Here is a 23,563-nt window from a genome sequence, read left to right on the forward strand (position 1 = left end):
CATTTCCAGTTTGCATTTTCTCTTCAGTCTTTATCAAAGTCTGCTTTAATTATTCTGGTTAGTTCTGAGCTGAAGTAAGCAGAATCTCATTCATTATGTCAGTGGAGGTGGCATTAGGGAGAGGTGGTAGTGGAAGGAACTGATAGTGCATGGGGCTCAAAGAACAGAGAAATCAGAGTTGTAAATAACCAGGATCAGGCCGTGTGTGTGTGTGTGTGTGTGTGTGTGTGTGTGTGTGTGTGTGTATCAATGATGGTCCAGTTAGATTCACATGCTGCATGCTGAGACAGCTGCATGTGTGTTTCTGTCTAGCAGGAAATTCATTCTGCCGTGGAGCTGAAGCTGCTTTAGTCTGGCTTCTCTGGTGCTGCCGTAGCAACCGTCAGTCTCGGGCAGCTGAGGCATGTTGATTCAGTTGCACTGCGTGCAGATCTACTCAGCTTAGCTGCCTGAGACAATGAAGTGATGGTGGTCAATGTCACAGCTGCTTCTAAGCAATCTATAAGGGAAAAGATACAGAACTATTTTGATGGAATTAAGGGAACTTTAAAATTGTTCACTGAATCTCTTCCTCTCTCTCCATGGCAATGTTCATTTCATCTTAACCTTTACATAGGTCTTAGTTGGCTTTAAAACATCAAATCCATTGTATTTAGGTAGTTGCTTACTTCTTAGCATTTTAATTACATACAGTGTAAAACAAAGCAATGTTAAAAGATGGGTAGTGGAAATTATCAGTATTTAAAATGTCATTCTGAATGTCTTGTCTCAGTTATTAGGAACCTAGCATGTGCAAAGGCCAGGGTTCACTCATTAGCATCACCAAAAAGAAAACGAGATAAAACATGCAACACATACACACACTTTAGCAGGCGGATATTTTAAAATGTGTGTGGAGAATAGAAATCTAAATAATGTTTGGCCAACATAATTTACATTTATTTTTTCCCTACATAATTTAATAAAATCAGAATTTTTAGTGGCTAGGTTGAAGCTAGAAGTCCAGGGTTCATTGTACTCTTTCTGACCCTCAGTGTAAGTAAAATCAGCAGAGTTATTTTTTGATGCTATATAAATTGCCACTCAGGGAAGTGATCAAAAAAAAAAATTAATCAGGGCAGGCTAATAGAAATTAAAGACTAAGAATAGTTTGGTTTGGGCTTTTAATCGGAAAAGGACATTTGCAAAATTGTGTGGAGGAAAAAGAAAACATATAAAAAACTGCTTCATAGCTTAATTTTATATTCTTAAGTGTTATGTCTCAGCTCCTTGATATTGTAGTTGTTTTTTGCATAATTGTTCTTTTACAAGTAATTGATATAAAAACTCATTACACAGTAGGCTGTCTAGAACACATAAGGAGTAGTAAATGTAGTTCCTGACCATTATTGGAAGGTAAAATGTTGTGATACTTAGTGATATGTTATTTCTAATTGGGTCATAAGTAAAGGATATAAATATAACTTTTCATATTGCCTTTCAAATTCCACTATTTCCTCCCTAAAAGATAAGTGATAGCATTGATTAAATATTAGCCAATTAAGAAATGTATTTAGAATTGGTTATTCTGTCCAGTCTTTGTCCCATTGAGAGTGTTCAGTAATGGTTTAACTGCACTTTAATCCTCCGACTACTTTTTGGAGACTCAATTGTGGAACATTTCAGCATTAGCCTAAGCAATGGATTTTGAATACATTAAGCTCTTAACAATTAGGGAGCAGTTTGGGGCATTGAGTAATAGGGAATGATGTAATTGAACCTGACAGCTTCAACAGTCTGCCTACTCATGGGACCAGAACATTGTTCACACTTGGTTTCATTTCTCATCACATGCTGGGCGTTCGCGCCTCACTGGTGGTAGCTGATTCAGAAATGGAGTTTGTTCTCAGAAAAGTATGAAGTTTGAATCATGGCAAAGAATACATGAAACTTGATTCTGTCCTTGTCTTATATTCATCCTTATTTCTTTCAGAAAACCTTTCTGGTCGAACGTGGTCTTACAGTTTTATATATATTAAAAAATTTTAATACTTAACATTGTATTTGTAATCTTGTAGTTTTGTTGTGTTTTCGTTTATTGAGACAGTCCTGCCATATAGTCCTGGCTAGCTTAGAACTCCCATGTAGTCTAGAGTGGTCTAGAACATGTCTTAGTACTCCTCTGCCTTGCCAGGGTTGAGATTACAGGTGTGACCGCTATGCTTAGAAGTATGGCTATATTGTTTTTAAGTCTGCAGGTGAAATAATACAGTAAAGCATTTATGCTAACTAATGGTTCTTTGAAAACTGCTTTTACTCATGGATATTTGCCACAATTAGTATCAGTATATAATTGATAATTTATCCTGTCCAAGTTCATGGGAAACCAAAAACCGTAATAGTTTACAAACAATATGTTGTTAAATGTTGTTTTTTCATTGTATGTTTATTTTGTGTGTGGGGGGGTGTCATACACATGGACAGTGTACATGTGTGTTGTCAGACTAGAATAACAGAAGTCTGCTTTCTCTTTTCCTTCAGGTGCCAGGAATTAAAGTTAGGTTGTCTCACTTGGCAGCAGGCACCTTTACATGCTAAAAACATCTTTTTGACTTCCACAAAAATAAAATAACAAATTAAACTATGTGATGCTTACCTACCCAGTTCCAGGCATTTTTGTGAGCCCATTATGCATATCAGCTACATTCTTAGGGTATTTTTGTAAGAGAGGCATTATACCATCATTCTCATAAATAAAAATTGAGGATAGAGAAATTTAATGACTTGCCTACAACTTAGTTACTAGCAGATACAGTGGTGATTTTTTAAAAAAAAAAAGTTTTTTCCTTTAAAAGTATATATGAAGTAGGGACCTGGAGATGGATAGCTTAGTAATAGAATACTTCCCTAGCATATGTGAGTCCCCATGTTTCATTCCCAGCCCACAAAACAAACTAAAAGACAAGTTTATATGAATTGGGAACTTTTAAAAGTAGGGTTATTATTATTTTTTAAATTATTTTCATGTGTATTGGTGTTTTGCCTGAATGTATGTCTGCTCCGAATGTGTACCTGGTGCTTGTCAGAAGAGGGCATTGAATTCCTTGGGACTGGTGAGTTAGCTGCCATGTGGGAGTTGGGAATTGTACCTGGATCCTCAGGAAGAGCAGTTAGTGTTCTTAACCATGGAGCAGTCTCTCCCAGCATCCAACGAAGTAAATAATCGTGATAAAATTTTGGAAGAACACATTTTTGTTTGTTTCATTTTGTTTTTTGAGACAGGTTTCTCCATGTAGCCTTGGCTATCCTGGAACTCACTCTGTAGACCAGCCTGGCTTCAAACTCAGAGATCTGCCTACCTCTGTCTCCTAAATGCTGGGATTAAAGGTGTTGTACCATCATGGCCCAATAAGACTTTTTCATCATAAAACCAAACTATTTTTTTTTTTTTTTTGTAAAATTAATTGCTTCCTTATGTGTAATTTTTTTTACATTTAAAAATTTTAAAAAACGTTTGTTATAATGTAGTCAAGGTGTAAATTTATCTACAGTTTTTCTTGTTAAAAGTCATTTCTTTTTGCTCTTTCCCGGTACTATCCACCAAGACAGTTATATTTGAAAGTTAAGGTTTTCTTTCTTTTTTCTTTTTATTTTTTTGGTGTTGCTTGGTTGGTTTTTCAGACAAGGTTTCTCTGTGTGTCCCTGGCTATTCTGTAACCAGGCTGTCCTCAAACTCAAGAGATTGGCCTGCCTCTGCCTCCCAAGAGTGCTGGGATTAAAGGCGAGTGCCACCACCACCTGGCTACAAGAGTACATTTTAGAATTATGTCCAGTGCTAGCTAGAATGTTGGAGAAAATAGCTACTGTTACATTTTAGAACTTGTTTGAATATTTTGACTACAATGTTGACAACAGATTAATTGTATGCTGTAGAACACTGTTTGTCCTGATTGGTCCTGTATGCTCGAACTATAAAGTTTCAGTCCTGCATCTAAATGATATATTCACTGCTACCATACTTTTTAGGAATGGAAACTTCATCTTTTTCCCCTTAATTTTTATTTTTATAAACTGGTACTCCCTCATCCACCTCCCAAGTCCTGGGATTTTAGGCTCACACCACCATGTCCTTTCTAGGTCTAATTCTCCTTGTTCATTTATCATTTTGAGGGGAAAATAATACCTCAAAGTAATGAAGCTTTTAAGCCTTATATTTATATAATTTATTAGACCTATGCCTTCCAGTTTTCTGTTTATTACATTAGTGTGTGCATGTGTGCACATGTGTGCTCATGTGATTGTGCGCACACACCACAACGTGTATAGAGGTTAAAGGACAGCTAACTTACTTGTTGGTACTCTTTCATGTCAGTCCTGAGGATTGAATCATCTGGTCACCAGGCTTGGCAGCAAGTTCAAGTCATCTGGTCAGCCTTAGACCTAACCTTCCCCCTCCTCTAGAGCAAGCCAAGCATGTAGGCATTGTTAGTCCCCACTTTGCAAGTGCTCGTCATAGACATGGCAGTGGTCATAAGCTAGACCTTACAATAGGAAAGGTGTGTTAACTGATTGACGCAGAGGTAGTTTCGTCTTAAGATTTCAGTAGGGTAGGCTAGTCTATTCAGAGAGTACGGAGTTATTGAACTTGAGTTTGAACACTGCCTGAGGTTGATGCCTGAGCCTTTCGTAGCTGTCTGATGCCACGGAAAGGCCTTTTTGTTTCAAATATTAGGCTCTCATTTAAAAGTGATTTATATCAATAATTATTCAATATTTTAGTTTGTTGGTCTTTGGTTCCAATTATAAAATAATTATAATTCATACTGAGCTTTTTCCTAGAGTGTTAGAATTTCTTCCAAATTCACAGAAAAGTTGTAAGAGCAGTGCAGGACGTTCATACATACACTGTGAATGTCCTCTTCACTTAGCTTCCCTCATGTGAACAACTCCGAGAGTCTTTAGAAGAAGTCACTTTCCTAATCCCAGCACTTGAGAGCAGAGGCAGGCAGATCTCTGTTCAAGGCCAGCCTGGGTTACAGAGTGAATTCCAGGAAAGGCCAAAGCTACATAAAGAAATCCTGTCTCAAAAAAAAAAAAAAGTCACTTTCCTTCTGGGCAGAAAGTACTATAAAATAGGTACTCTTAAAAAAAGGGGGGGGGGGAAAAACCTCTTCTTTATACCCTACTTTCTGAAGTAGACCTGTGGTACATTGGTAATTTGCTTTATATATATATAAATAAATATGTGATTTTATGATTAACTTAATTTACATATAAGCCACAGATTCCCCCCATCTTCCCTCCTCTCAACCCCCAGCCCTCCCCTCTAACCCACCCCCCATTCCCACTCCCTCAAGTCAAGGTCTCCCCTGGGGAGTCAGCCCAGCCTCAGCTGAGGCAGGTCCAGTCCCCTCCTCCCTACACCAAACCTGAGCAAAGTGTCCCAGCATAGGCCCCAGGCTCCAGAAAGTCAGCTCAGGCACCAAAGACGACAGGTCCTGGCTCCACTGCCCGGGGGCCTCCCAAACAGTTCAAGCTAATCTACTGTCTCACTTATCCAGAAGGCCTGATCCAGTTCCATGGGGGCTCCTCAGCCATTGGTTCACAATTCATGTGTTTCCACTAGTTTGGCTATTTGTCCCTGTGCTTTTTCCAATCATGGTCTCAATATCTCTCGCTCATACAATCTCTCCTCTTTGTCGCCGATTGGGCTCCCGGAGCTCTACCTGGGTCATGGCCGAGGATCTCTGCATCTGCTTCCATCAGACACTGGATGAGAGTTCTATTATGACAGCCAGGGTGTTTGGCCATCTGATCAGAGCAAGTCAGCTCAGGCACTTTCTCGACCATTGCCAGTAGTCTATTGTGGAGGTATCTTTGTGACTTTCTGGGGACCTCTCTAGCACTCTGCTTCTTCCTATTCCCCTGGGGTCTTCAGTCATCATGGTATCTCCCTCCCTGTTCTCCCACTCTGCTCCTGATCCAGCTGGTACCTCCTACTCCACTAAGCTCTCTTTCCCGACTCCCTCTCCCTCCATCCCCCCTCCCAGTTTGCTCATGTAGATCTCATCCATTTCTCTGTGTCTTTCTCAGGGTCCTCTTTACTAGGTAGCCTCCCTGGAGTTGTGAGTTGTAGTCTGGTTATCCTTTTCAGGTAATTTGCTTTCAGCATACTCCCTTAAAACCAGTGTTGGAAGTATGTTTTAGAGAAGTGTATGTATGTTAATAGCTCCTTTGCTCCTTGTTCAAGATTTTTTTTTTTTTTTTTGTACAAAAGTTTTCAGTACCCTTTGCTGTTAATTTTTTTTTTTTTCTGTTACTTTTGTAGGTTAACGTGGACTTTTTTCTAGTCTTATTGAATCTTGATACTTTCGTTGGTGACAACAAAGCTAATTTTGGAGAGAGAACGTGGTCTCTGTTTGTTGTTCCGGCTGGACTTGGACTCAGTGATAGTTCTGACTCACGTTCTTCCCCTCAAGCTGATGTGTGTCTTAGCAGAACTCAATGTGTAGTGGTTTACAAGCATTACTGTACAGAACCAAAGGACCATCCTGTCCTGCAAAATTATTAATTACAATTTCTCTTTTGAAAATGTATTTTCCTTTTTGAGACAAAATCTTTCCTTTTTGTAGCCTCAAGCTTATAGTCCTCTTGCTTGTGCTTCTTAAATGTTGGAAGTATAGGAGTAGAACACGATACTTGGGCTGACCATTTCTTGTTTAGATAAATGCAATAATAATTTTTAGAAAAGAAAAACACTGTCAATTATTTTTCCACCATTCAGATAGTTTTAGAAATTGGTCATGTAGAACAGTACCTGTAGTTTATTTTTTATTAAGTTTTGCCAGTTTACCTTTTAAGTAGGCTTTTCTGGAGCTGGCAGGATGCATCAGCTGTCAGGAGTATTGGTTTCTCTTCCAGAGGACCCAGGCTCAATTCTCAGAAACCATGTGGCAGTCTGTGCTTCCAGTTCCAGGGGCCCGGATGCCCTCTTTCGGCCTCTGTGGGTACAGCACACACGTGATACACAGAGACACATGCAGACAAATTACCCATACTCATAAAAATAATTAAATAAAAATTTAAAAACTAGATTTAGAGCAAGCTAAAGACAGTTGTATTTATTCATTGATCATGGTTATCAGGTGGACCAGTTACTATACTAGACTGCTTTCTGCTGTGATGTTTAGTGTGGTGGTCTTAATGGCCGAGGGAGGTAAGAAAATGCTACCCTTCAAATTTGAAGCTATCAAGAATAAGTATAAAACCTGTGGCAGCAGGGACCCTTCCTTTCAAGAAGAGACTAGTAAGAGAATTCGGCCTCTTGATTTATGAAGAAACTCAAAACTGAGGCAGTATTCCTGCTAGTGGGTTACAGAGCAGATAGCAGCAAAGATGAAGGGAGCCCTAGGCTGGATGTCGCCTGCTGTGCGGTAGTCCTTCACCCAGCCGTCCTCCCCACCCAGTCCCCGCTACACACAGATCTCTCTCTCTTGCTGTCCACAAACCTCAAAATAAACTTCTTCTTCCTCCTTGTAATTAATTTTCTATATGCTTAGTTGATATTTAAAAATTTGTGTCCCAAGAATAAAAAGGTTCTGTGAAAAGAACTTTTTTTAAGTGTCAGTATCTGAGACTTGTTACTGGTGCCCAGTAATGTTGATTTGTTTACATTGTTCTTAGTTACTTTATGAATAGCTAAGATTCCTAAATAGTTGCTTTTGGAGAGGCAAAAGGTCACTTCTAAAAAAAAATACTTATCCATTCCAGTCCATGCATATGCCATAGCCCACTTGTCAAAGTTAGGATTTGGAGTAGTCAGTTCTTCTGTCATGAGAGTCATGGGAATGGCCCTCGGGTCATCAGGCTTGGGGGCCTGTCCCCTTACCCATTGAGCTATCTCTTACTTTTTTGTTTTGAGCTGAGGATCGAACCTAGAGCCTTGCGCTTGCTAGGCAAGTGCTCTACCACTGAGCTAAATCCCCAACCCAAGCTATCTCTTAATCGTCCATAAAAGTTATATATTTTAGTTTATGAATTGTGTTTTAGGTATCTATACTACTGAATACATAGTAAGTAAACATTGTTGATCTTTAGGTTGAAGTTGGCTTATCTTTCACTGTGAATTAATTGTGTGTGTGTGTGTGTGTGTGTGTGTGTGTGTGTGTGTGTATGTGTGTGTATAGAGGGCAACCTGTAGGAGGAAGCAGTTCTCTCCAAAGAGTGACCAGGAATGGGACTCAAGTCATCAAGCTTGATTGCAAGGGTCTTTAACCAATCAGCCATTTTGTCTGCCCAGTTATTAGGCAGCAGAAAAGAGACAAGTCCTTGTGCCATCTCTCCTTGAGTTAGAAATACTCCAGCTTTTTTGAAATTATTTTCAAGAGGTTTATTCTGAAATAGCTGAGGCTTGATTTTAGTCATGAAAAAGAGGAGTAAGTACTTTAAATTCTGTGATTCTGTTAAATCTGACAATTATTTCAGGGTGGTAAAAGTTTCTGTTAACTGCCATATTTTGTGTACAAGAGATTTGTTTCCAAAATGGCACAGTTTTTAGGTTCTGATATTTGTGGAAAGTGGGAGCCTGTACACATCAAAGAAGGCATTTTTATTACATTGGATTATGCAACACTTTGGCCAGCCTCCTAACTTCATCTGTTTTAGGGTTCATTCTGGCTTGTTTGGCACAGGTCCCAGTGAGAGGCCTTCATACTTGTGGTTAGCAACATGAATGAATCACAAACTCTGGAGGACCTCTTCAGTTGGTAGAACTGGCTTCCTGCCAAAAAGGCAGTGCCTTATATGGGGTCAGGGCAAAGCTGTGATTGGTTGAGCTTCTGCATTGTATAGAAAACATACTTGTGATGCCTGTTTGCTTTCTTTTAAAATAAAAACAAAACAAAACACCACAAGCAGCAGGCTAACAAGTCTTATCAGAATAGGAAGTAACAAAACACCGCGCAGGTTGTCCTGATGGCAGGGTTAGGCAATAGCAGTAATGGCTTTGAGCATGGAAGTACAAATTGAATCTTTGACCTCCACAGTCAGATTGTGATGCAAAACATCTGTTGAATACCTGCCTGATTTTCTAAATGGTTTAATGAGATTAATGAATCTAAGTCCACATGGTTACCATACTCCTAGGCTTAAAAATAGCATAGTTTTTAAAAATTGACCTATTAGATGTTCGAGCATTCACTTTGCAGAAGGTCAGCATTTATGCTCACATTCTGAGATAGACAATACTGCTACGACTGTAGGAGGTAAACGTTAAGGCATTTCCAATCTGACTTACTAATTATTGTGCTTCTTTTCATTTAGGCAAATACCCTTTCTGGATCTTCTCTTAGTCAGGCGCCAGCTCATATGTATGGCAGTAGATTAAATCCAAACCCACCCATGGCAGTTCTCATAGCTCAGTCTGACAGCAACCAAACAGGTAAAGCCCCTTCCTGGTGTAAACTTTCTCTGTGTTCGGTCATTTTCTTTAAAAATAGAGAAAGAAAGAAAACCAGCTAGGGATGTGATTAATCTAGGATTGTGGTTTTATTTATCTGTTTTTAAAAACCAAAATAATCGTAATTTATCAAGGTTATTTTTTTTTATTTTAATAAAAAGGCACGCACGCGCGCGCGCGCGCACACACACACGCGCGCGCGCACACACACACACACACACACACACACACACGTTCCATATATTTTATTGATGTGAAGAGCCACTTAACAATTGTAGTCAATGGTATATAGGGTGCTGTAGAAATGTATTTTGTGACTTGTCTGGGATACTAGGTGTTAAAAAATACAAAGCGTAAGGATTTGCTGTGATAAGCATACAGATTAGCTGTCTACAGCTGTGATTCATTACTTTAACCATAGAAATTAAAAGTGGCTGAGGGGAGGGCAGTACAAATTCAAACCACGCTTCTGTGCTGTAAAATTGAAAGGAATGAAAGAACAGAACATAATCCATGGCCTTCTACACCCACAAAAAACGTGTACAGACGTTTTACACGCCACAGTTCAACAGCTCTCAACAGCAACATACCAGGTCTTCACTTTCATAACTGGAAAGATTCTGGTATGGGCTTGATGTGTATTTTAGGAAAACTCAGAGTTTGAGTTTGAAACTCTTATCTAGTAAGAGACCCACTTTATCATCTTTGAAATATTTACACTGCAGATCAAGATCTCGGAGACAATAGCCGAAGCCTAGTTGGTCAAGGCAGCTCGCCCCGGGGAAGCCTCTCACCAAGGTGAGCATTGTTTATACTGCAAAGCTTAGGAGAGGAACACTTTGAGATTTGGAAACGTTGTTATCGTGAGCAGTGAAGTGTATATTTGTTGAAGGCTATAAAAGCATTCTGTAGATAAGAAGCCTGTCTAGACAGTCAAGAAAAATGATTCTAAATTAATTGAAATGTTAATTTTAAACACATTGTTAGATTTCTAAGCTAAAGGGAATACATTTTCATGTTTCTAATCGGTTTGAACTGTTTATCATTTGTATATTTAGCTTCTGGTATGCTTAATGCATTGACTTGGGTGATTATTTTTTATCATAGAATACTGATACCTTAAGATACAAACTCAAGACTGTGTCACTATTGGGTTACAGCTTTGGCTAAGTCTCTAGTTGCTACCCCACAAATGAAGCTTTTAAAGCCTGCTGGTTCCTTTTAGATAGTTGAAGCAGAGTAAAGCCAATGTATTATGTGTTGCATTAAAATTTCGTAGGTTTTCGGTGATATCCCAGAGCCATCCACTACTATGTAATTTATCAGAGTGGGATTGTGGAACTGTAGAACTTCCGTTCTAAATGAGGGGAATGTTGTGGGGTAGCTGTCAGTTTTTAGAAGGAGGTGGAATTTAGTGATGTCTATCTTCTCGTTCCATTTTTGACATCTGCATCCTTCTCTAGTTGGCTTTTTTCTATGTTCTCCACTTTTATAAAGTCTGCCTCACATTAAGTTGGTTGAGGATAAATACAGAAGGAAAAGTCAGTCCTTGGTTCTTTTCATGTAAGGGAAGGATGGGTTCCACTGACAACGAGACCCTTTCATACCCTGATACGGGGAATCATGTTGCCTGTCCAGTTGGGGAGTGTTTGTTAAGGAGCACATCCTTCCTCCTTGTAGATACTACTCCATCCAGTACCTCATCCATTTCCTAATGGGCCATCGAGTATGTATTCCCCGTATAATTCCTGTAATGTGCAACTCTGTAAAGTAATGCTGTTTTTCCATATTAAATTCTGGAGAAAATGTTCCTCATTTGGAAACTATGAATCTGAACTACAGAATGAGAAAGTTAAACCACTGGTCTGTGATTTTATATTGTATTTCTATACTGTTTAGATCCTCAGCTCTAAAAAAAAAAAAAAGAAAGAAAGAAACATTTTAGAAGGACTAAGATCTCTTTGAAGAACTAACCTAAGACATTTTAAAAATACTTGTATAATCTGCATTTTCCATATATGATTGTTTGGACTGAATGTTTTTCTTTTCACTGAACTTTAGGATTTTGTTGGTTATAATTCAAATGTCCCTCATAGTATTACACTTCTGATATTAAGACACAGTGGTAGAATTTTTCTGGCTGTTTCATTTTAGTGTTTATTTGTGCTTTGCCTGAACGTCATGTATGTATGAGTACCACTTGAAAACCTAGTGCCCGAGGAGGCCAGAAAAGTGCATTGGATCCTCCGGAATTCGAGTTGCAGACAGTGTGAGCCATCATGTGTGTTGTGGGCACTAAACCTGGGGCTTTCTTCCAAAGCGGCCGTGCTCAACCCCTGCACTATCTCTGCAGCCCCATCCTCTTCCTATCTCCCCTGTATCTTACAGAGAGAGCCATATTGTTTGCTCACAGCCTATTAGTAGTTTATTTTCTAGTGGTTTTTTTTATCATTTCGGGAGGAAGAATGACGCGGACTCAAGCATGGTTTTATGAGACCTGACACCTCTGCCATGGGCGCTTGGTGCCAGACAGTTAGTGCAGCATGGCGCAAGAGGCCGATGCACAGCTACTGAGAAGCATTCCCTTCTTCTTCTTTTTAATTTGAAAATTAATATTTTTGACAGATCACCTGTGAGCAACTTGCAGATTCGCTATGATCAACCAAGCAATAGCAGTTTGGAGAATCTGCCTCCAGTAGCAGCAAGTATTGAACAACTTTTGGAGAGGCAGTGGAGTGAAGGACAGCAATTTTTATTAGAACAGGGCACTCCTAGTGACGGTAAGTATTCACTCTCTTGTGTCTAAAAATGGACCAGCATTGGGCGGAACAACAGATAGATTAATGATGCAGAAGAAACTGTTTACCCAGTATAATAATGACAGTGTGGCCTGTACTTTATATAATTAGAGAGGGCGAGGGACTGTGCTTTGACCGAGCTGACTCTATAGTGTTCACTCCTAACAATAGGATCTCAGGCAAGTTTTGGTTGGTTTGGTTTGGTTTCATTTTTAAGTTCTTTAATCTCTTATTTTTGGAATTGGGAGTGAGACTATACCTGTGTCCTAGGATTGTTATGAAGATAAATTACGTGAAAAATTGAAAAAAATGGCCTTACCTGCTTTCTGTTAGTTGGTTATTGGTTGAAATACAGCTTTGCTACTCCTTATCATACTATACTTGTTGTCAACTTGTGAAAATACACAGGATCTCCTCTCAGTCTAGTATTTGAAAGAAATATGCCTACTCCCAGAGATCTTTTAAAACCATGTATCTAGGGGCTGGAGAGATGGCTCAGTAGTTAAACAGTGCTGGCTGCTCTTCCAGAGGATTCAGGTTCAATTCCCAGCACCCACATGGTAGTTCACAGCTGTCTGTAACTCCTGTTACACCCTCACACAGACATACATTCAGGCAAAACACCAGTGTACATAAAATACAAATAAATAAATTAAAAAAGAAAAAAATGTATCTAGTCAGATAGTCAGGCATGGTGGTACCTGTTTCTAATTCTGACACTCAGGAAGTAGAAGCAGGTAGTGCACTCCTTTAATCCCAGCACTTGGGAGGCAGAAGCAGGCAGATTTCTGAGTTTGAGGCCATTCTGATTTACATAGAGAGTTCTAGGCCAGTTAAGGGCTACTTAGTGAGACCCTATCCAAAAGGAATAGTAATTGGTAAATTTTATATGTAATTGGAATGTTAATGTTTTTTTTTGAAATGATATGGTCTGTGTTGTATGTCCATATTGAGTACTTCTGGTTTTAAGTATTAAAACCACCAGGGGAAAATGCAAAAACCAAACAAAACAAAACCCTAAAGTTGGCACAGGTGAGGGAGTAGGTGGTTGGTTTCTATCATTTTGGCATGGAAGCTCTCACTGCTTTAATTTATGAAAACAAGACTTAAAAAAAAATTGCTGGTTAGCCAAGTCTTTAAATTGTTATTTTTATGAATGATGCCCCTACCCAAAACTGCTGATTGTGAGGAAATTGATGTGGAGGAGAACCTTTTACACATTAGCTGGAGGACAGGTTCTTTTGTCTCATCTGGGCACCTGAGGCGGGTGGGCATAAAAGTTAGTTCTTGTCTGCTAGAGCTCTAGTTCTTTGGAAGGCCCTAGAGTTTTACAGTGCCCATCACTGAGGCCTAACAGCAACATTGGCTCTTGATTATCATTTGGAAGTTTCAGCCTTGGAGGAATCACATAGTATCTGAGGTGATCTGGCAGGGCAAAAGCTTCTTAACAGGTGAGGCCTTTCTGTGGGAAGAGAAGTAGCAGGGTGCAGATACAGCGCTCCCTGCTGGGGAGCCTGCAGAGAGACAGGCTGAGCAGCAGGGATGGCAGGCTGTCTGTCAGGTGTCTGCTGGCATGCTTGGGTTTTGTTGTTGCTGCTGCTACTTCTGTTACTGTGTTTGGGTTCTTGAGGAAAATAAAATGTCATCATTTCTCTCTGAGAATAAAAACGACTTGAACCTGATTGGGTTGGGGTTTTGTTTATTTGGACAATATTGGCAGCCAATCTTTATAGGGTCCATCTAGGAACAGTCTTCCTTTGTGTATATACTCCTAAATATAATATGATGTTTTTTTATATATATCTACATTCAAATCTAGAGATAAATCTCAGTCATTTAGTTTACAGGATTTCCACATTTTTATTTTATTTCTAAAGCAATTGACCCTGTGACCATAAAAGTCTTAGTCATGGAAGTGGAGTTGTCTTTACTAAAAATCACACAAATAATTTGCTAGTTTTAGGAATGCTGAAGTCATTACACCAACTTCAAGTTGAAAATCGAAGATTAGAAGAACAAATTAAAAACTTGACTGCCAAAAAAGAACGTCTTCAGTTACTGAATGCACAGCTTTCCGTGCCTTTTCCAACAATAGCAGCCAATCCTAGTCCATCTCATCAAATACATCCCTTTTCTGCACACACTGGTGAGTATGGAAGCACTTGGTTTCGAAGGAAAGCAGGCTGGACTCCTGATGCCATCTGCCTAATAAACAATGACCGGTTACTGGTTATGTGAAGCTATAGGAAACAAATGGTGGGTTATTCTTGTTAGTTGTCGTGGGTCTGTTTTCTCTTCAGTTCATAGTTGAATGGTAAAATGTATTTAAATGCAATGGTTTCCTTTTCAGTATAAATCCCCTCTCCCATTTAAATCAGTTTTAGAAATAACCGGAGTGGGTTCCAGCCTAACTTTGAAAACAGCCTCTAACGTTACACATGATACAATTAACTTGACAGGGCGCCTGTTTTTATCTTTTACCATTTCTAGCTCCTACTACTGAGTCATTGAACAGCAGTAAGAGCCCACATATAGGAAACAGCTTTTTACCGGACAGTTCTCTTCCTGTATTAAATCAGGTATTTTTGTGGTTGTGTTCATTTATGTTGCATCCTATGATTTACAATGACTTGAAGCAGTCTTGCTGCTCTTTCTGACCTCGGCTCTGCCCTTTCTCCCATCAGGACTTAACCTCCAGTGGACAAAGCACTAGCAGCTCTTCCGCCCTTTCCACCCCCCCGCCTGCTGGGCAGAGCCCCGCTCAGCAAGGCCCGGGAGTTAGCGGAGTCCAGCAGGTCAGCGGTGTGACAGTAGGGGCATTAGCTAGTGGAATGCAGACTGTAACATCCACCATTCCTGCCGTGTCTGCAGTTGGTGGAATAATTGGAGCTTTGCCAGGTAACCAGCTGGCAATTAATGGCATTGTAGGAGCTTTAAATGGCGTCATTCAGACCCCTGTCACAATATCCCAGAACCCTGCCCCCCTTCCCCACACCAGTGTCCCGCCTAATGCAGCACATCCAATGCCGGCCGCCGCACTGACTAACAGGTGAGAAGCTTACTTCAGTATAATTTTTATTATTAGTTGTTTTTTTTTTTTTTCCATACAACATGTTATCAGTGTTGTACTTGTTCTGGATTAGGATTTTTAATGTATTTTGTAGATGTTCTCTAGGAAAAATGGCTATCCAAACTCACTGAGAGTAAGTGCTTGCTACTCATAGTATTTTTTTTATTAAGCTGATACAATTCAACTAAAAATCAGTTTCAGTAACATAATATCAAATACATTTGTGTTGAAAATGTCAGTCCCAATCTGTGATATCTGTCTTTAAACATCACTTTTTAGTCCTTCTTACTGTGCACATGTATCTTATTCTGCAAAGATACTATTGCAACAGTCACGTGACTGATACTGGTTCTGCAAGATTTAGCAGCACAATTTTGATATTCTCTAATCAAAGATTTTGATAAAGTAAGGGATAGATGATTATTACATATACTTTATTATAAACACATAAATTGTGTTTCAGTTTGTGCATGTTTAAAATAACTTCTTGAAAGTGCGTTCCTGTATAGTTATATACATGTGCATAGGAAAAAAGAATAATTTGTGCATAATGAAGTGTTGTAGGTAAAACTGGGTTTTTTATATTTTTGGTTGTGAGCCTAGCCTTTAATGACTGAGCCATTTCTCCAGCCCAAAACTGAATTTTTTAAATACTCACTTTCTCGTCACACCTGAGAAGGCTGCATAGAAGTAAGGGTTGCGATGTTTTTCAGTGCCTCGGGACTAGGGTTACTGTCAGACCAGCAGAGACAAATATTCATCCAGCAGCAGCAGTTTCAGCAGCTGATAAACTCCCAGCAGCTCACACCGGTGAGTTCTTTGCGCAGCAGTGTTTTTTTGGTCACGGTCTGGTGTTGTAGACTGTAATAGATGTTGATTATGGTGTAGGCTCCTCCATTGTGAATGCTTCGCCATACCGTTGTCTTGTCCTTTGACATACCTGTACCATCACCTCTGCTGATTGTCTTACACATGTGAAAACATGTATTGTGGTGCTAAGTAGGCTCTGGGGACTGGGAGCAAGCTGTCTTTTCCTGGTGGTTCCCTCTGAGAGGGGAGCTAGTGAGTACTCACTCTTTCATTGGTGGTAATTCCAAGAAGGCTGTAAAGTAGGATGTGCGCATTAAATGGTCCCAGGGATGAAGTAAGGTGAGGACAGCTTACTTCTTTTGTGCGTTAGGAGTAGAACCCAGAGCCTCACACGTGGTAGGCTTACTGGACTAGCATTCTACCATGATGCTTCATCACCAGTGCCAGTTTTAGATGGGTTGGTTCAAGCTTCTTGGGAGATGGTATTTGGACAGCCATTCTGTCACCTAACTCTGATAGTCAAGTCAGTTGTGCTGATCTTGCCTCATCTATGCCCTGCTTTTCTTTTTTCTTTTTTTAAAAAACATTCACTTATTACATATACAGTGTTCTGCCTACATGTATCCCTGCAGGCCAGAAGAGGGCACCAGATTTCAGTACACATGGTTGTGAGCCACCATGTGGTTGCTGGGACTTGACCCCTGTAAGAGCAGCCAGTGCTCTTAATCTCTGAGCCATCTCTCCAACCCCTGTTCTCTTCCTTTTTTTTTTCTTAAAGGATTCATTGGAGAATATTGAACTTGAACAGTGGTAGTAGTGATCACGGGTTTGTTTAGAAAGATTAGTTGCGTGCTCGCCTTAGCAGCACATAGACTAAAATTGAAACAATACGAAGAAAATGAGCATGGCCCCTGCGCAAGGATGACATGCAAATTCACGAAGCATTCCATATTTTTAAATTAAAAAAAGAAAGAAAGAAAGAAAGATTAGTTGCTGAATGGAAACATTTTTTGGGGGGGGTGGAGATGGGGTCAGCAGTAGAAGTAGGGATCACGGCAGGACAGTGTATCTTGATATAGTGCCATCTCTGGTGAGGTAACTGTAGGATAACAAGAAGGAGAGGAACCCTGAACTAAACAGTTGGGTGTTGACTTTTACAGACATGTAGAGGAACAGAAGGGGAACAGTCTTCCCTTATCACACACAGTTCATCCTGCAGACCCATGGATTCCCCATCTGTCATTCCTTTATCTGCAAATAAAAAATGTGCATCTGTACTGTACCTGCATATTCATTTTTTGCTACAATTCCTTGAACAACACTGTAACTATTTATATATTATTTTCTTGATATTCTAGCAATGAATGTAAAGTATATGGGAGAGTACACAAGTTAAATACAAACATTATGCCTTTTTTTGGAGACAGATTGGCTGGCTTTGAATTCATGGTCCTCCAGCCTCAGCCCCTCAAGTGCTGGGATTTCAGGCATGTGTCAGCAAACTTAGCTTTAACCATGTCCTTAAAATGTAGGATGAAGTACACTTCTAACAGTTTAGTATATGGGATAGAGTAGTACACATCTGTAATCTAGCACTTGGGAGCTGAAGCCAGATACCCCCTTGTCTGCCCACCGTCACCACCACCATTTGTCTCTGCACAGATAGCGACAGACTTCTAAGTCCACTAGTCATTCTCCTGTGTCTTCAGTCACACCTGACAGGTGATCATTCCCTGCTGTGACATCACAGTCCTACCTAGCTGTCCTTTTTGTTTTCCATTTTGGATCTTCCTCTTTTCTTGAATTTTCTTACCTAGAAGTTGAGTTGAGCAATACCCTTTACTTGAAGATGTCTCAGTTTGTTCCATGTACTTTAGACCTCTGTCCAGAGCATCTCACTCTGTGCCCACTTGCTTACCACATAGCTACACTTGGACATTCTGAAGGGCATTTTAGACATGTCCCAGACTGAGGTACCATGCTTGGTTACCCCACTTTCTTCAACTCCAGCCTTTTGCAAGTTGCTTAAGTAAAAAAGATTGTAATTAAAAAAAAAAAAAAACATATTACAGTGACTTCATCAGCAAATCCCTTCTCATTTAACTGGGTGTGGTGGCACACACATTTAATCTCAGCATTCACGGATGGAGGTAGGCACTCTACATAATGAGTTCCAGGCAGGACAGGGCTGCATAATGAGACCATATCTGTCTCCACCCCCAAAAAGAAAGAAAGGGGGAAAAAAAAGAAAGCTCCTTCCTCTGCTCAGAAGCTTTCTCCTAACTTCCCAGCTTCCCTCATAGTTAGGTGGGTGCACCCTGCATTCCCCACCACCCTCAACCGCCAGCCAGCACTGCCTGCCAGCTTCTTTGAGCTCGTGTGGGTCCAGAATCTCTCTGCACAAGCTCTCACTGAGATCCTAGAATGCCTTCCTCCTTCCTCATCCACCCGGCTAATGCCAGTGTGCTCTAAGTCTGTCCTGTGTTAACTCGACAAAGCTGCCCTGACGACTGACTGCATCCACATACTCTCTGTCTACTCTTAGCAGTAGTCACACTGAAGCATTGTTTCTCATTCCCTAGGCAGGCAGGGACTCCGACCACTGTATACCCCAGACAGCTAATACAGTGCCTATCAGTCAGCACCCAGGAAATCTATCTGGAAAGGAATTTATGCTTCTTGAAAAGACGAATCCAGAACTGTAGAACTAAATACTTGTTAGGAGTGGATGGCAACTTTTGGAAATGCTTGAGAAGAATTACTGGCAGGGTTTGACTCATGTGATGCAATTCTAAAGTAGCTAAACATAGTGTGATTAACCTGTTTTTGTTGGTTCCTCTGCTGCTGTGACAGAACACTGACCAAAGTCACTTAAAGAGGAAAGGATTTAGGATAGCTCACAGGTCTATCATCTATGGAAACCACAGCAGGAACTCTGCTTACTGGCTTGCTCCTCATGTGTAAGTGAATTGCTAAACAGTCTTAGTAAATTAAAAAACATGGAGCCAGATATAGGGGTGAAAACCTGAGAGATCAGGGAAATAGGAAAAGCCACAAACTAACCTCACCTCACTGACACCTCAGTCTCCAAAGAGAGCTTCCTGTATCTCCACGCCTATATACCTTTCTGTTCTCTTTTCTCACTTACTGTCTCAGCCCAGCTACATCACTTCTTCTTCCTGCCCAGCTCTGTCACTTCCTGTCTGTCTGTACAGACCTCCAGACCTGTATGGGTAGTGCTGGGATTAAAGGTGTGTGTCACCATACTTGGCTGTGTTCCCCAGTGTGGCCTCAGACTCACAGACATCCAGACAGATCCCTGCCTCCCATGTGATAGGATTAAAGGCATGTGCTACCATTGCCTAACTTCTGTGTTAATATAGTGGCTGGCTTTTTCCTCTGATTCTCAGGTAAATTTTATTGGAAGACACAGTATATTGGGGAACACAATACATCACCACATTTCCCCTTTTTTTGTCTAATAAAAAAGTTAAAAAAAAGTTATAACAAATATAAGAAAAACTATATACAGTAAGTACAATAACTACATGTAATATATACAAGCAGTATATACATCAACAATGTCTAGTCCATTTGCATTTGACAAATTTAGCGAAAATATTCCATTATCGATCCTGTTTTGGTGAGTCCAAAAGGTACCTAATTCACTTTCTATCCTATCTTGTATTACTAACAGAAAACTATTTTATGATGCCTTTCAAATTTATCCACTTTATACCTCTTTAGTGAGTTTCATTTCAGAAATTTTTAACAAGGAAAACTGTAACTACAGGTATTTTAATCTTAACTTCCCCAGAGACCCAAGAAGGAAAAATATTACCTAGTAAAACAGGAAGTGCAAACAAGTGACTTAAAAAAAAAAATGTGAGTTATGACAGAAACAGCCAGCTGCCTGGACAGTCGCCCGAGGTTTCTGTGCAACGTTGGGGCATCATCTTTGGCCTACAGGCTTAGCATATCTTACAGACTCATTTGTGAAGCAGGATGTACACAAGGCCTGCAGCTCAACTTCACATTCAGTGCGAGTATTCCATGTACCAGGATTCATGATTCAGGATTTTAAATTCTAGAAATTGCTGGTGTTTTTGGAATTCAGCTTCCCGTTCTTGGCTTGTGGGTGGCTTCATCTCCTTTATTAAATGCCAGTCTACCATTGAGAGGCCAGACTAGTTACTCCTTCAAGAATAACTGTTTTGCCGGGCGGTGGTGGCACACACCTTTAGTCCCAGCACTCGGGAGGCAGAGCCAGGTGGATCTCTGTGAGTTCAAGGCCAGCCTGGGCTACCAAGTGAGTTCCAGGAAAGGCTCAAAGCTACACAGGGAAACCCTGTCTCGAAAAACCAAAAACAAACAAACAAAAAAGAATAACTGTTTCAGCTACTGTTCCACTGCATACCAGGAGTCATCTGCCCACTGCCTGCTCAGTTCCCTTTGAAGGAAGGGGTACTGTACCTTTTCCAGATTGCAGAGCCACTTCAGTGATGGTTCCATATTGCCCTGGCCTCAGAGGACACTTGTTGTCAAAGCTGCAACCATACTTTTCTTGGCAAGGATCAGCAGTGTGTGTGTGTGTGTGTGTGTGTGTGTGTGTGTGTGTGTGTGTGTGTGTGCGCGCGCGCAGCAGTGTGTGTGTGTGCAGCAGTGTGTGTGTGTGTGTGTGTGTGTGTGTGTGTGTGTGTGTGTGTGTGCCCAGTCCGTCCATGTGTCCGTCTGTCCATCCTCTGCTTGTCTATTTTGGACAGCATGCTGTCAGCAGTTGATGTGAGGGTACTTTCTTGCCCAGTGCCTAACTTTGGTTACAGTGAAAGTAAACTCCATGTAGAGTTTATCTTCTTCTTGACAGAACTGGCCATTTGGGTGAGAAACTGTTCTTACCTGGACTGCTTGACAAATTATTATATAAACTGCCAGACATTCTATAGGACACAGGAAAATAACTGAGAGACTAGGCCTGTGGGCTGAAAAGTGGATGCCCCGGTGTTGCAGAGGAACTTTGGGTGACTGTCCAGGTAGCCAGCTGTCTGTGTCATTCTGGATTTTTGGAAGTTGCTTACAATGTATGTCCTATTTACTTAGGTAATAGTATAACCTTTTGGGGTCTTTCATGTAGTTGAAAACTAGATTTTCCTTGGTTATGATAAAAGATAAATTAGATATGAAACTTTATACTCACAAATATAGGATAGATAGAATATTTTTTCTAATATTGCCAAACACAAATAGATTAGATATTATAATTATAATTCTTGCTTGATAACCGTTTTGTTATATGTAATTTTACTATGTTAAAGTTAAAACCTTCCATTTTGATTAGACAGAATAGGGCAAATGCTGTGGAATGTCGTTCTGTATGCTGTGAGTATGTGTTGCTCTGATTGGTTGATAAATAAAACACTGATTGGCCATTAGCCAGGCAGGAAGTATAGGTGGGGCGAGCAGACGAGAATTCTGGGAAGAGGAAGGTTGAGTCAGGAGTCACCAGCCAGACACAGAGGAAGCAAGATGTCAAGGTAAGACTGAGAAAAGGTACCAAGCCATGTGGCTAAACATAGATAAGAATTATGGTGTAAGAGCTAGTCAGTAATAAGCCTGAGCTAATGGCCAAGCAGTTATAATTAATATAAGCTGCTGAGTGATTATAAGTGGGCCTGGCGGGACCAGAGAAACCTCCTTCCTACATTCATGGCTTGTCCAGCCTATTTTCTTATATACTCTGCCTAGAAGTAGCATTGTCTACAGTGGGCTGGACCCCTCTACATCAATCACCACACAAAATACCCAACAGACTTGCCTGCAGGCCAGTCTGATGGAGGATGCATTTTCTGAACCAAAGCAGCCCAGTGCCCAAACTGCTTCTGTTCCCATTCTCTTTGTTCATGATGGACGGCCTCATTTGAACACACCTCTATATTTGCTTGGTGTGTTTTTAAAATGGTCAATTCCCAGGTAGTTCTGGGGATTTCAATAGATGGTTATTACCTTTTGGAATTGATTTTTCTAGACGGGGTGGGTGGTCTGTCTATCCATTCTAAACCGGCCTCATCATAAAGCTCTGGCTGGCAAGGCACTGTGTAGACCAAGCTAGCCTGGAAATTCAGAGAGGTCCACCTGCTTCTGTTTGGTGAATGCTGGAATTAAAGGCCTGTGCCATCACACCCAACCCTTGTTTTCTTAATAGTGTGAATGTGATTTACTTTTAAGTAATTCTGTAAGAGAAAGAAATAGAAAAGGAATGTTTTGCTGACTGCTATATTCGCTAGCTAAAGCTTGTCTTCTCTCGCATGTTTGCTGAAGGAGCAGCATCAGGCTTTCCTGTACCAGCTGATGCAGCAGCAGCACCACCCACCTGAGCTCCAGCAGCTGCAGCTCCCTGGGCCCACACAGATCCCCATCAACAACCTCCTTGCAGGCACTCAGGCTCCCCCACTTCACACAGCCCCCACCAACCCCTTTCTCACCATCCATGGGGACAACACAAATCAGAAAGTCACAGTAAGTATGTTGTATGATACACCTTGGGTCATCGTGAGCAGAGATGGGTGCTCTTTAGCCAGTATTTCCTTCATAAAACCAGTTGTTTTAGCAGCTGGATATTGTAAACAGAGGGTCTGAGCTAATTTAATTTACATGTCCCTTAAGTATACCAATTTGATTTGCATATAAGTTTGAAGGCCATTTGTAATACAGCGTTTTCTGAATGCAAGATGAGACAGCCCATTTAAGACATATGTTCTTTTTTAAAAAGATAATTTGATCATAGAATTTTTCTCCATTTATTTTTTTATCTCTCTCTCTCTCTCTCTCTCTCTCTCTATATATATATATATATATATATATATATATATATATATATATTAGTTTTATTATTTTGTTCCAACATGCTTTTTAAAATGGAGTTACATATTTGATGTGGTAAATATATAAAATTATGGCAATATTCCAAGCTTTCTCCCAGATTCCTTAAAAAAGTAAATTGCTGTGCCAGAGAGATGACTGAGTGCTTGAGAGGGCACCCAAAGCACCCAAGTTCAGTTTCCAGCACCCACAGCCACAACCACTTAACTTCAACTCCCAGAGTTCCATGCCCTTTTCTGGCTTTTGTGGGCACCTACACACATATGCATAAACCCACATAAGTTTAAATCTTCAAAAAATTAATTGCCATCACAATTTTAATGGAATGTAAAATTTAAATTTGCTGATTTTTATAATTTATAAGTCATAGCATCTCACCCTTTGGGGATGAAAGTGGAGATAGGTGTGGCCTATGAGCAACCTGCACACGGGAGCCCATGGTTCAGGGCTGTTGCCTTAACGTTACTTCTCCCCTAACTCCAGTTGAGGACAGAAAGACACTGCAGTACATGGAGACCAGGGGTCAGGTGGGCACAGGACTGGAAACTGTGAGCTCTGTTGTTAGCATGGTCC

At 40.4% G+C, this 23,563-nt stretch overlaps 1 protein-coding gene and 1 non-coding gene across 2 annotated transcripts in view; both read left to right on the forward strand.

Moving 5' to 3' along the window:
* The window catches only part of Mllt10 (MLLT10 histone lysine methyltransferase DOT1L cofactor), a 160,574-nt gene that overhangs the window by 134,169 nt on the left and 2,842 nt on the right, over positions 1 to 23,563 (forward strand). The window contains exons 15-22 of the mRNA XM_036188547.1: positions 9,301 to 9,418; positions 10,162 to 10,234; positions 12,062 to 12,216; positions 14,192 to 14,380; positions 14,725 to 14,813; positions 14,919 to 15,283; positions 16,018 to 16,114; positions 22,430 to 22,627. Of these exons, the coding sequence (XP_036044440.1) occupies positions 9,301 to 9,418; positions 10,162 to 10,234; positions 12,062 to 12,216; positions 14,192 to 14,380; positions 14,725 to 14,813; positions 14,919 to 15,283; positions 16,018 to 16,114; positions 22,430 to 22,627 (1,284 nt within the window). The remainder of the gene's footprint in view (positions 1 to 9,300; positions 9,419 to 10,161; positions 10,235 to 12,061; positions 12,217 to 14,191; positions 14,381 to 14,724; positions 14,814 to 14,918; positions 15,284 to 16,017; positions 16,115 to 22,429; positions 22,628 to 23,563) is intronic.
* LOC118584981 lies at positions 16,964 to 17,070 on the forward strand. Its single transcript, XR_004945136.1, has one exon. It is a non-coding gene; the product is annotated as a U6 spliceosomal RNA (small nuclear RNA).

The sequence above is a fragment of the Onychomys torridus genome, chromosome 5 (genome assembly GCF_903995425.1).
Source record: "Onychomys torridus chromosome 5, mOncTor1.1, whole genome shotgun sequence".
Lineage (NCBI taxonomy): Eukaryota > Metazoa > Chordata > Mammalia > Rodentia > Cricetidae > Onychomys > Onychomys torridus.